The following is a 13423-nucleotide window of genomic DNA, read 5'->3' as shown; positions in this document are numbered from 1 at the left end:
CACCAACAGCTCTCTGAACCCAATACTAGTGCAGAGAACCACCTCATTAACAGCAGCTCCATTTATTCTGAACTCCCCCAGCATGATTTCAGTGCCTGGGTAATAATACTTCAGTGCAGAGGAGGATGTTGTGGTTAAGTCACCAGACTTTAAGTCACATGAGTCCCTGTTGGCTTAGGATCGAATCCCACTACAGCATTCTCTTCTGTCTTTCCTACTCGAAAATTACTCTCCTTCAAACAAGAGAAACAAATGAAATAAACAAAGGGGGGGAAAAGCTGGAGCGCACTACTTGGTGCTACGATTTGGCCTTGCTAAATGAGGAAGAACACATTTCTCAATCCACCCAAAAGCCATCCATCACTACACATTTTGGTAATTGCTTTTCGCCCATTAGGGCACAATGGAACGAATTGAGATGTGGGGAGAATGGATGGATGGCATGTCTTCTGGCTTGTATTGATGCTTGTTATTCTTACATGATGATGATGATATCTGATTTGGCCTGGGGTGCAAAAAAACTGCCCAGACTGGCTCAGTTTTTGGGAGTGGCCACCTGTTGCTACAAGACTCATTTGTTGGTTTTACTAGAAAGTGAATGAAGAGGAGCTTCCAGAAACACAAAAGCATATGGAGGGAGGTAAAAAGACAGTAGAGAAGGTCAGACCTGTACGTAAAGCAGGTTGAGCTGAACCGGGTCTCGGGAGTCCACGTTCTGGTCCGAATAGAAGAACTTGCGTCTGAGCAGCAGAGTCTCGCTCTCTTCCACCCCCTGCTCCCTGAACGTCCTGCTGTGGTCCAGCCAGTTCACTGACAACACAAAATACAGCCACAGGTATAAACAGACAGAAAACCCACCTAACTTCAGATGTTAGTCAGTTATTTTACAAAAATCCTGTTTGGCTACAGAGCAAAGAAACCACTAAAAAAAACATTGTGCCTGAGATGTAAAAGAAATCCCTGCAGCCGTGTGGGTAAATGTCCCAGAGGAGAAGAGCAACAGATATCTGCAGTCACAAATAGATGCAGCAGAACTTGAGGATTTTGAGCGTTAGCTTGGCCTGATTATCTGACTATCAAAACTCCATGCCATCTCCTTTCGCCCTCATTCATCTTTCTGTTGAAGACAACTATGCACTAGCCTGGACTGAAAAGAATAATTGCCACAGGCTGACATGCTCATAGTTTCTATACCAGAGTGGAACTCATGTATTGAAACAGTGCTGATACATATTTCATAAAAACACAGTAAATAAAATGCATGCTGCTTTCTCAGTTCCCCTGAGAAGACTAGACATGGTGTCAACACCCCAGTAAAACTGTCCGCAGTGATAATGGATGGGTCAGTGTCTGCTCTCTCCAAGACAGACCAAGGCTCCGATTACACCGGTGAAAATGCGTTTTGTTTTTTTTCCCCCCCTCACCTTTTCTTCACACACTGCTCTCACATCTCACTTTGAAGTGAACTCTAGCCAAAAATAATTTTTTAAGGCAAAGGTAAGCAAGCAGAATCTGGGGCGTCCTGGTGGCTCAGGTGCACACCATGTTACTGCAACTTCCTATATTCAAAACTGGCCAAGGACTTTTGTTGCATGTCATCCCCCCTAACTGGGCCGATATTCAATATTATCGAGTATCGCAATATTTTGTCAATATTGCGATATTGGATGAAATTTGGAAGAAATAAAATAAAATACCCCCCCCCAAAAAAACGCAAAACCCCCCCCCAAAAAAACTGACGTGATAATGTCGTATATCGCGATATTTTGGCGGGACAACATCGTGATATTAAATTATCTCACAAATGCCCCCCTAAAAGAACTATCTTAAAAAAAAAAAAAAAAAAGCAGAACAAACAAAAGTTGACTTCAAGTCTAGCAGTTCCAGGACATGCTATATTCAAGGCCAGACTCTACCTGGTTAAACTACAAGGGGATCTCGCTCCAAGGCTCGAGAAATGCCACATTTTCCTCTAGTGTAAATAAGGTGGTGCTTGTGCTGAGCGCAAACAGCAGTACGGCAGAGGGGGAATGGATGAGAGACAAGAAGGAAAAGGACTCATCTGACCTGAGGTTAAGGGATCCAAACACAATATTCCCAAATGCCAATGAAAGACGGTAAATAACACAGGCGGCCTCTGCAAACGGGCCATAAAGTGCCGTCATGAAAATCCCCTTTTTATGTTTTAAGATCATTTTATGGCATTTATGCTGCTCAGAGTACACAGCGACTTGGAGGGAGGAGAGGGAGAAAGTGAGAGATAAATAACGTGAGCTGGATTAAAACCCAAAGCAACACAAGTGAAATCTTAGCCCATTGATCCACCAGGACACCCCAATAGGTTCTTTCAGCATTACGCTTAATAAACCACTGTCAGTTAAACTCATCAGGACAAATACAATTCTATTCCATTCATCTTCCCAGCGTCTCGGCCTGGGTTAGAGGGGTTTTTCCTGAACTCACGGTCGTCGTCCGTGTGCAGCTTGGCTTTCAGCTTCTCCATCTTCCTCTCGTCCCGCAGCAGTGTCCTGTCTTTCTTCAGCGTTCCCATCCCGTCGTCCTTCTTCTCCTCCACCACCTCCTGGATCAGAGAGTACTCCTCGTAGTTGGTGATGCCTGGAATCGCAAGGAAAACCATCTCCATCAGAATTGGGGTGGATTCACTTTCAATTTACTGTATTCAAATTGCAGTTTATTTGCTAATGATAAGAGTATGCATTCTCAATATTTTGTGAGTAGGGTGGATAGGAAATCTCCATTCCAAAAGTTCTGCAGTTGCTCCAATTATTTGAATTTTGAAGAAAATCCAGTTCCTGAATCAAGTGGACTGAAAGTGAATTGATCCCAAACCTCATTACTACTTTAACACATTATAACACTAAAATCTAATGTGTTTAACTTTCTACATTTCTGCATTAACACTTTGGTTAAACCCTTATTATCAATGTTAGCCTGGTTTTCAACTGGTGCAAAAACGGAGCTGTAGTTGCTGAGTCCAGTATGGCTATCTTAACTGCACTGTAACAGCTTTATCTGTAGAGGTATAGCAAGGATAACTACGAAACATTAACTTTTTACTGGCAACCAGATGGTTCAAGAAAGAGCCTGTCACACACATCACAAATGACACACATCTCACATGGAAAGTTTTCCCATGTGAGATGTTCTGAGAAACTAATATTTAAGCTTGTTCCTCATGTTCAAATGAACAATATAAGACAGCAATTAAAAATGTGACAGTTCAAAAAAGGTTAATTTGTGTTGTGGTGTTTGTGTTGTGACCCTACTGTTGCTCTATTAAAAAAAGCTGTTGCTCTGGTAAAGGAAGGTAAAGGTAAAGGCTAAGTGTAGTAAAAGATAATGCATACCTATTCTACTGCATATAGTCACAAGCAGCTCTCCCACTGTTTTGGAGTCGTCCACCATGATGGTTTTAACGGCCCCGTCCAACATTTTGATCTTCTGTGGCCTCTGCTTCTTCTTGTATTCGAGGATGTCCTGAAGAGCAGGCAAAGACAAAAGGTGGAAATGGAAGAAATGCAGAGAGAAAGGCAGAAAGTAAAAAAGAAAGACAGGTAGAAAGAGAGGGAGAAAGGAATGCATGAATTAAGAGTGAAAGAGAGAGAGAAAGATAGAGAGAAAGTAACCATTGAGATGATCAAATGCATCCAGGTCGCATGGAGAGAGAGGAGAATGGAGGCCAGAAAACCTCATTTAACGGCTGCCTATCACCCCGCCGCTCCCTCCCAATCACAACAATGGAGGAGAGATTTGGCTCCGAATAATCGGTCACAGTCATGCTTCTACCTGGGTTGCCTTTGGTGGATTTGGGGAGGAGAAAATGTTTAGAGCTGGAAATGGAGAGACACAAATGTACTCAGAGGGAGCGGGAGACGTCTAGATTGAAAACCAGAGTTGATCGGGCTTTTGCCATGAAGGATCTGGGACTTTGGGACAACCTGCCCAAGGCTAAGCCCCTTCTTAAAACTCACTTTTATGTAGTGATCTGTTATAAATTGTTCTTGACCTCCATTTTTATGTCATTTTTTTGTATCTTCTTGCTTTACTTTTCCCGTTTTTATTTACTCATTTATACTAATTTTTATGTTTTTATTCACTCCATCATAAAGCTCTTTGTAACTGTATATTTGTAAAGTCCTATTCAAATAAAGATTATTACTTTACTGTAGTAGAGCTGGACACTCAGCCTGCTGTCAGGACATCTGGATTCAACCTTGCTCAAACAACAATACTGGACATATGTGCAAAATGTGTGTGTATTGGATCCATCAAGTTATGAAGGTCAAAGTGTGTGTGTGTGTGTGTGTGTGTTCAACTGTACACACTGTACTCCAAAATGTGCTGCTAATGAGCATGTCCAGGTCAATGTTATTCACACATCTCTCTCCGTGGTATCAGTCACACATAGCTCCCTTGGTTAGGTGTGTGTGTGTGTGTGTGTGTGTGTGTGTGTGTGTGTGTGTGTGTGTGTGAGATTGTGTGTGCATGTGTACTTTCATTATTGTTTAAGTGCCCGCTTTAACTTTTGCCATATGCTGCTCAAGACAAACACTAACTCCATGGTAACAGTCACACATACAGTAGCTCCTCTAGTTAAGTGTGTGTGTGTGTGTGTGTGTGTGTGTGTGTGTGTGTGTGTAAGAATTGGGTTAAATGACCGGATCAGTTTGCTACATCATGTGTTCAGGAGAGTTGGATTAAATAGGCTAACATATTTACCCAAGTGAATGTGCGCTACATTAGACTGCCTGATATATTTAGGCCATTGTGTGTGTGTGTGTGTGTGTGTGTGTGTGTGTGTGTGTAGGAGAGTTGGGTTAAGCAGGTTGACATATTTACCCCGTTGCGGAGCATGTAGTAGTCCAGCGTCCTACCAGACTCCAGCCAGATGCCTTTTCTGGGGTCTTCATCAGACAGAAACAGACCGTAGTCTGAAGCTGTAACAGTACGGACATAAAGCAGCAATTCAGAGACTATTTTCATGGAATTTATTTCTTTGTTTACTAGACATTATGTCTGGTTTTTAAAAGAGTGTTTTTAGCTCTTTATAAGTTTTAATAATAGTTCTTTGTATCGAATCCCAAGTTTGCTTCAGCTGTGACAATAGAATCCCTTCTGGGATAAATGAATTATCTATTTATCCATCCATCTATCTACATGGCACATGCAGACCACTAAGCCAGAAGCACACCCACAAAATCAGCATTTTTCGCGTAATTGTCATGTATATCAGAATCAAACCTTATAAAGAATAACATATTTTAAGTATTTGGATAAAGTATTTGGTGTTTTTGAAAACTGGTGGAATTTTTACAATGTTTATAATTTGTTCACTCAAACTAGCTGTAGAATAAAGGGATTGGCTGAGGAAGAAGACTGCCTTGGACTCCCTTTCCTCATTTAATAAGGAGACTAGCTTTGTGAGCTGGAGAGAAATATGTTGCCCCCCAAAAAATCCCTCAGTTTACCACAACCTTTAAGGACTCTTTATCCAGCTATTTACTTGTTACAAATGAACATTTGAATTTTGACACCTGACATCTTTTGTGCTGCTTTCCTGAATTAATCTCCGACCAATGACATTTCAAACGTTGCCCTTGAACATTCCTGACCAGTAGAAAAGTGTTACTTTACTCAAGTAGGTGAGTGTAAACACAAGCTAAAGGCATCCAGCCTATAAACAGAACTCAAGTCCAATCGGGAGTGCTTTTGTGTCCATTTGTAATCCTATGGCTCTCACCCTGCAGTATCCTTTCTATCCCTTGTAATACTACGCTTCTCATGGCGTCTACAGTGTCCTTTCTACACATTGTAATTTGATAGTCCTCACCCTGTCCGGTCTGAGCCTCGGGGACCCTCTCTCTGATGATCCTGCAGGCGTCGTAGACCGCCGTGGAGGGCTCAAACTGCATCGTCTTCACCACGTTGCACTGGCGAACGCAGATCTTCAGCGACAACGCCACCATCTTGGCGGGCGGTGTGTGTGGGGGGTGCAGCTACACCTGGGCAGAGAAAGAGAAGGACAGAGAGAGAGAGACGGAGAGGGAGAGAGGTTCAGTTTACTACTTCACCACCTCCAAGACTTGAGCACAAGTGATGAAACCCATTGACTGTGATAAATGAGCCAGATGCTGGAGGAGAGATGTGAGGAGTGACCTTTCCAAGGTTACCCCACTGGAGAGCGTGACAGGGAGGGGAGATATCTGATAGGGAAGTAGGAAACACACAACCCAAACACTTTTTTGGCACCGCCTTGTATGTGTGTGCCCCTGCGCTTCCACAAGTTGCACAGACTGATAGAAAGATGCATGTTGTCTGATACCCATTTCACTTGCAAATGAGATAATTACGATTTCTGAATTTGAATGTTAACAGAAACTGCTATTAATCCACCATGACACCATTCATATGCTTCATTAAACAGTCAACATCTTTCTTACTTTTCCACTAGAAATGCAACAACCGAAAACACACTGTTTTTATTGCCATGCATCTGTGCATTCCTGTAGCGGAGCATGCTGCTTTGAGACACACACACACACCCACATAAACACACTTAAGAAAATTTCCTTTCGCCTGCAATGTCATAAGCAATGAAATTTTGTGAATGTGAAGAAAGTGCTAATTCGTCCACAGTGAGGCCATTGTTATGCTTCATAAAACAAAAAACTGCCAGAAACAAATTTATCACATTTTGAAAATGGCCCATCTGGTCCCTGCTGGGGACAAAAGAAAGTCTCTGAATATTCTGAGTAGGGGACCTAGAGGGAAAAAAAAAAAAAAAAAACAAGGAAAGAACTGTCTAGCCCTTCACAAGAACTGGAATTGAGGGTGCAACACTTCTCCAGCGGACAATCTCTTTCATATTATTAGGTAAAAAAAAAAGAAATTGGTAAATAAAACATGCTCACTCACTGCACTCCCAAACATCATCTTAATATATAAAGAAGCGGCAATGGGCAGTGCAATTTCCAGCACATTAATACTGAATCTTCTACTCAAAGTTTTGGCATGGGTCCCAGCCTGTTAAACTGCCAGTACACTCTGTGTACTCTTGACATTGTGGGTTTGAATACCGCTCACAACCTCTCTCACTTATCATTCCCTCCCCTAAGTTCTGAGACTCTCCACTGAACACTACTTCACAAAGCAATGCCACAAGAATAATCTATGAACAACAGACTCTGGCCCAATATAGCAAGTGACACACTGCTGCACCTGGGTGGCATTTGCTGAAGACTCAAACTCTAATCAACTAGCGGAAGCGCAAGATGGGCTGTCAGTCAGCTAGCTCCAGTGTTAACAGATCTACAGCTCTACAATCACAATAACATGGAAAATCCACCCTCCCTCATAATTCAGGTTAGATAACCCACTGGTCCAGGACTGATGGACACTGCTTTGCTTTGCTGTGACACCCAAATACAGCTCTTCATCTACTGTGTCAGAACTGTTAGATTGCATTATAATCATGGTGTTGTAATGTTAATCCCTTTTGGCATTAAATCAAAATGACACTGAAATCATATATTAAACATCACAGAAACTTATAATAAGAAATGAACAAAAGAAGACCCAAGAGTAAGGAGGTCACTTGCTGCAAGGAAGTGGTCATGGCTAACACTGCTACGATTCAGAAGAGGAAGAAGAAGAGAGGGCCTTGGCCTTGAGAGGGTGACCTCCCTAACAGAGAGCCTCCTGTCCGGGGCCAATAGGAACACAAGGCTTGTCTGTGCCGGGGGGGTCAAAGGTGAGAGGTCAGGAATGGCCGTGGTGGAAGTACACAAGCAGCCCCTCATCTGCTCCAGTGGCTTTTGACCCTCATTGGGACGTACAGAATCTGGTTCCTATGTGCGATGTGTTCGCGTACAGGAGTGAAAGCGATTGTCTGGCACTCATGGTAAGAATCCACCGCACTTGCCTGAATCTAGCAGTGGTAACGGGACAACAAAGCCTGATTATTGAGACATACGGGAAACTGCCAAAATAAAAAGGAAGACAAATCAGAGTTGCATTCTGTATGCACAATGGATTCTACATATGCAAACGTGCCGTTTAAATGCCAGTGTTCCCTTTAGTTTTGTATTTACCTGTACTGTGAAGCACACTAGTTTTACTACAATATTAATAGTACAACAAACAGACAGATTATTAAGAAATAATTCAAAGTACAATAAAATGTCTTATCTTATTTTGGTCTTAATGACTGCATTCACTGGTATATTTTTGGGGAGATCAGCCTTCTGTACCACAAACAATGAGCTTCATTCCCTTTTTTGCCTGTTCACTGGTATACTGCTCCAGAAGCTATAGGCCTACTGCAGCCTATAAAGCTGACGTCTGATAGCCTGTATTGCTTGCTTTGGGCTCTGTCTCATTCAATCAAGGACTCCCACAAACCTCCTGTTGATAGCGGTTGGAGTGAAGCCAAACATTTTCCTTACAATTGGCTATCAGTCAAACTGTCAGAGCCTAACTGAGCTTTAAAGGCAAACTCCATCCCAACACAGATATAGCCTGTTATTCCAGTAATCTTGTACCGTTCAACCTAGAATTGTAAACATGAACAGGTCTCTCTCCCGAAGCCAGGATCATGACAGCCAAAACCCTCAATGGTCCCTTCAAAAACACAAATCATAGAGCTGGCTCCAGGGAATGAGAGCAACAAAAGCCACTTTGTGGAAATAGTGGCAGGACCTGGGGTGATTTACAAGGATATGGCCACATTTTTGAAATTCTATCCCGAATTGTCCTATGAATCCACAAAGCATCTAATTTAGTGTCAATGCTCTAATTTTTTTTTTTTCCCTTTTGATTAGACCACAGACTGGAGCCTCGGTTGTCTGGTTTCTAACTTAAGGCGGGATTTGTTCACCTTCACAAATATTGACTGAACTGCACAAAACTGTAGAAATAACATCTGAATCCTCTTTAAGGGTGTCTCATGTTCGCTCCGGTGCCGGCTACTACAAACCTGAGGAATGGCCACACAAAGAGCAGGAATAAGATTAGAGATGAGAAGAGGAAGCAAAGAGAACAGAGCATGATAAACTAATGATTTGTTGGAACGGTATCATTGATAACGCTCGCAGGCTTAGCTGAACTGCAGGACTTAGGAGCTGGAGAAAGAGCTCACACTGCAGCACACATTTATAGATCCAGTATTGCCTGTATGGCTTTATAGTTGCAGACACTGAGTCATATTAGGCTTTTTTGCATTATGCTGCGTCATGCCTCAACGTCTGTCAAGAGACAACACAGAAAGTTGTCTTTGGCAAACATTTCCCTCCATCTCATCTACTTTTGTGCGCAATTTCAACACACCCGCTGTTGCATGCATGACATTGGATGCACTGTGCCAAGCTAACTCGTCAGACAGTAAAGGGATAATCGATTTGACGTGTGCCGAAAAAACGTGATCACTGGGGGTCGCAGCCGACCGACAGAGCTGTGGACCACGCTGCTCCAATGTCCTGATGCATACATAAAGGTCAAAATGATATACGAGTTGAAACATATGGTGCATTATTATGAGTGAGTGCGCTAGCTTGTGTGATCACTTTGTGTGTGTGTGTGTACTTTTGATTTGTTTGTAACATAGTAAAACCATCAAAAAGAATGCTGCCGCAAAAAAGGACTCATTTTCAGATAATGAAATTAGAGGAAAATGATGAAAAACGCACTCTTCTCTCCAGCCCAGTCAAAGCATTAATCAGTTCACCAACATGTTTGGGCTACATGCCTTCATCAGGGGGTCAGGAGAGAAAAGTGCATTTTTCATCAGTTTGATCAATTTCTTGTTCCTTGTTTGTGACAGCTGTCAGAAAAGTGTCACCAATATGTATCACTGTTGTCAAGTGAAAGTGCATCTCCTAAATGTCAACTTTTCAGGAACTAAAAAAAACAGCCTTGTTTTTAGCTGGATGAGCAGGCACTTTGGAGTTTATCTTATTGGTTTGTAATGGCTTCATAAACTCAAGGTTTATAGACTTATATCTAGCATCGAGCATCGAGCATGTAATCCCTCAGCTGAAGTTAAAACATGAAAATCACCAAAATTCGAGTTATGAGGTTTGGACCTGACAGCGGCGATATGTAGCTCTGTACAAACTTTGCTGAGTTTACTCTACTGGTTCACTGAGGTCATACATCTGACCTTAATGTGGAACAAGTCTTACTAAAAAAACAACCATGAATAAGCACTAGGCTGTATATATCAAAGGTCTTAAGTTTGTTTGTAAGTTGATGCCATGGACTATTTAGGAGCCTTGGTCAAGTTCATCAACTGACTATGCAAAAAGTCCAACCAACTCACAAACTTCTGTTCAGTCTTGGCAGTAATACAGAGATGTGTGACAGAGACAATGTTTTTTTCATCCTATAAAGTCTTTAAACCATGTTGAGCCTCTGTAATATTTGAATCTAGCGTAAATTATAATTTCATTCACTGGATACAAATAAAGCATTTAAAATGAGCACTGCTCTGTTAAAATTAACATCTCCTACTTGTTTAACATCAAACTTTTCTATTGATTAAATACAAATCATGTATTGCAAAGTAAATTATGGGCTTGGTTGTGAGCATGACGCGCTTACAAAGCCATTCAAAGATGAAGGTAAATCTCTGCTTCATCCTGCAACAAAACAGAGCGGAGACCCCATCGAAGTTGGATTACCACAAAAGCATGCCACCGTACCTCTCCCCCTCCCCGCGATGAGAAAGGATTTGCTGAGATCAAGTGTGATTGTAAAGGCCCCAAAACACTTGAGTAGAACCAACTCATTACGCTGCGACAAATCCAGTGTGGGAATACAGCTCCTCTAGGAAATACACTGTGCATGCAATGACAAACCCTTCAATAATCATGTATGGTCATAATGTAATTTAATATACAGCTCTACCATTTTTCAAAGACCCAATCCAGATTGTTTAAGTGTTTAACAAGTATGACAATTATGGTTGTATATACAAAGATTTTTGAAGGGTAGGATATGCATTAAAAAATAGGATATTTTATTCCTTTCCCAAAATTACTCACAATTCCTTTTATATCTACAAACAAACCACTTACAATTTCTAAATTTGTTTAAACTAATGTTCGGTCATATCTTAATCAACTTGAGTGAAAGAATGTTTTTAAACCAATAACAAAAAACAAAGCCAATAGTGGGGCAACAGTGGCTCACCATGGAGCACCATATTCCAAGTCTGGATCAGGTCTGGATTTGGCATTTAAGAATGAATAAAGTGAGTAAATAGGCTAAATGGAGGAGGATTGACCTGGATTACCCCTTGTGTTTTATCCCTCAGTTAAGACTAGTTGATATTGTTACACACACACAAAAGCACTAGAAGCGAGACTGCTGTTATAGTAGGCATACAAGAGGCAAAAACACACAAGAGAAAAACAGGTTACTGGCTGATACATAAATAGAAACCACATCGTTGCATCATGCAACAGGAGTGCCAGATGCTGTTGCACACTGAAACCAGCCTTAAAACCACCTGTGATTTTAGCCTGATAGTTTTGCCGTAGTCTCAGCCGCAGCAGTCTCATCAGTCTCTCTCTTCCTGTCTCCATGCCGGTAAATCCATCTGCATGCCTACCTTCCTGTTTGCCCCTTTTAACTATCTGCCTGCCTACAGTATCTGATTATCTAGACACTCATCTACCTGCTGCAGCACTGTGTGCCAGTGCCTTCTGTGTGCAATTAGTTTGCCAGTTTGTGTGCCTGCTTGCCTGCCTTTCTCCTCACCATCGATGCTTCCTCCAGCCAAACAAGGAAAGAACAAGGATGCGATCCAGAGCATGAAGAACCTTGAAAAGAGTAACCTTTCATTTGAAATTAATGGAAGTTTTACATTCCCCAAAAAAAACTTGAAATGCTGAAATTAAAAATTAAACAAAAATACACCCCTGAAAGAGACAGAAAGGAACTGCTAGCCTCACAAAACAGAATCGAAGCATCACACACACACAAACATGAGTGTGCACACACAACACACAGAATCATTAACACACAGTACGCTCCCACACTGCAAGGCGTAAGCATAAAGCATACCTCCCCCTCCTGACATTAAGCCCAGCTGTACCAGTTACACCTACACTCCTATGATCATACTGCAAGCTGCAGGCTCACATAACAGATCAAAGAATATTCAACAATATCACTCCGCTGTAAGCAACAAAAGAGTTTCTGTGTAGTCGACAGCAACAACAGCAGAACTTCATCCATGGTCAGTTTGATCTCAGTAGACTGGCCTTTGTTAAATCATTAAAAAGCTCAGGAATGGATTATTTAAACTAGTGACATGCTCAGATGCCTGAAATATGTTGAAATAACTGGCCCAAAATGAAATCTATTCAAAATAAGAGCCATGCATTCACACATAAAAACTCATGCATGTCTAATCTGCACTTAAATACTTTTGATTGCACTACACAATAAGGGAATTCAAATTCTCTTGAGCAACTAAGGATTATATTATCTAACATACCCAATCAGTTGACTGTTGCAGGTGAGCCTGTGCATCTGTGGTTTACTGTATACATTCTGCCAGGGTGACGTGGCCAACCTTTGATATAGGATAAGGATGAGGTCGTAGGCGTATTCTACTGAACTTGGAGAATGCATACCAAGGACAACAAAGGATGGTATATGATCCAAGGAGTAACATGAGCTGCCGGTCTAGCTATGTGCTTGAGTGTGTAACTCAGTGACTCAGAGACAAAAACTTTGAGATAGACACATACAGTAGCCACACAGACGTCACATCACAGGAAGACAGAGTCAGTGCGCATTAGGTAGAGCACACCGAGAAGTGGGAGACACGCAGGTTATATTAGAGTAAGACAAAGGCTTAAGAGATAAAAAGGAAAAAGAGACAGGGTGCTGCAACATATAGCGATTGTTCAATAGATCAATGAGCCAGAGCAGTGCCTGCTGGGAATGCCCAGGCCCGATTACAGTAACATGGCCTCTAATCCAATAATAGAACAGCCCACAACTCTGACTGGTGTATCCTAGAGGGGGTCTGGGACACAGAACAGATTCAATACTGCGCCTCAGTACATCAATAGCCCAGTTTCCACTACTGGGCCACTCTGAACTAGCAAGGGCTCATCTCTGTTGCTAGGTAAACTGCTGAATAGCATGTCAGTGTTTACTTGTTGCCTGCAGAGTTGTTTAACAAGTAGCCTAATTTCAGATAAACAGTGTTTTCAAATCTACTGTTATACGCATTTCAGTTGGCCCTAGCCTGAGCAAGTGCCACAAGTAGCACACTAAATACAATACAACCTTATCATATGACACTGACTTTCACAACACACATGGCCTCAGGAGATGCAATGAGGATGAGGCCTGAAAAGGACAGAGTATATTATTAATACAAAAGGCA

General features: G+C 41.8%; 1 protein-coding gene across 1 annotated transcript in view; it reads right to left on the bottom strand.

The window, feature by feature from the left end:
• Positions 1–13423, bottom strand: part of tln2a (talin 2a) — a 94078-nt gene that overhangs the window by 65577 nt on the left and 15078 nt on the right. Inside the window, exons 2-6 of the mRNA XM_071910512.2 lie at positions 5852–6023; positions 4861–4958; positions 3369–3498; positions 2464–2616; positions 668–810 (exon numbers count right to left, since the gene is read on the bottom strand). Of these exons, the coding sequence (XP_071766613.1) occupies positions 668–810; positions 2464–2616; positions 3369–3498; positions 4861–4958; positions 5852–5987 (660 nt within the window). The 5' untranslated portion in view covers positions 5988–6023. The remainder of the gene's footprint in view (positions 1–667; positions 811–2463; positions 2617–3368; positions 3499–4860; positions 4959–5851; positions 6024–13423) is intronic.

This window comes from Centroberyx gerrardi, chromosome 1 (genome assembly GCF_048128805.1).
Source record: "Centroberyx gerrardi isolate f3 chromosome 1, fCenGer3.hap1.cur.20231027, whole genome shotgun sequence".
In the NCBI taxonomy this organism is placed as follows: domain Eukaryota; kingdom Metazoa; phylum Chordata; class Actinopteri; order Beryciformes; family Berycidae; genus Centroberyx; species Centroberyx gerrardi.
This window is presented reverse-complemented; position numbering and strand designations above follow the sequence as displayed.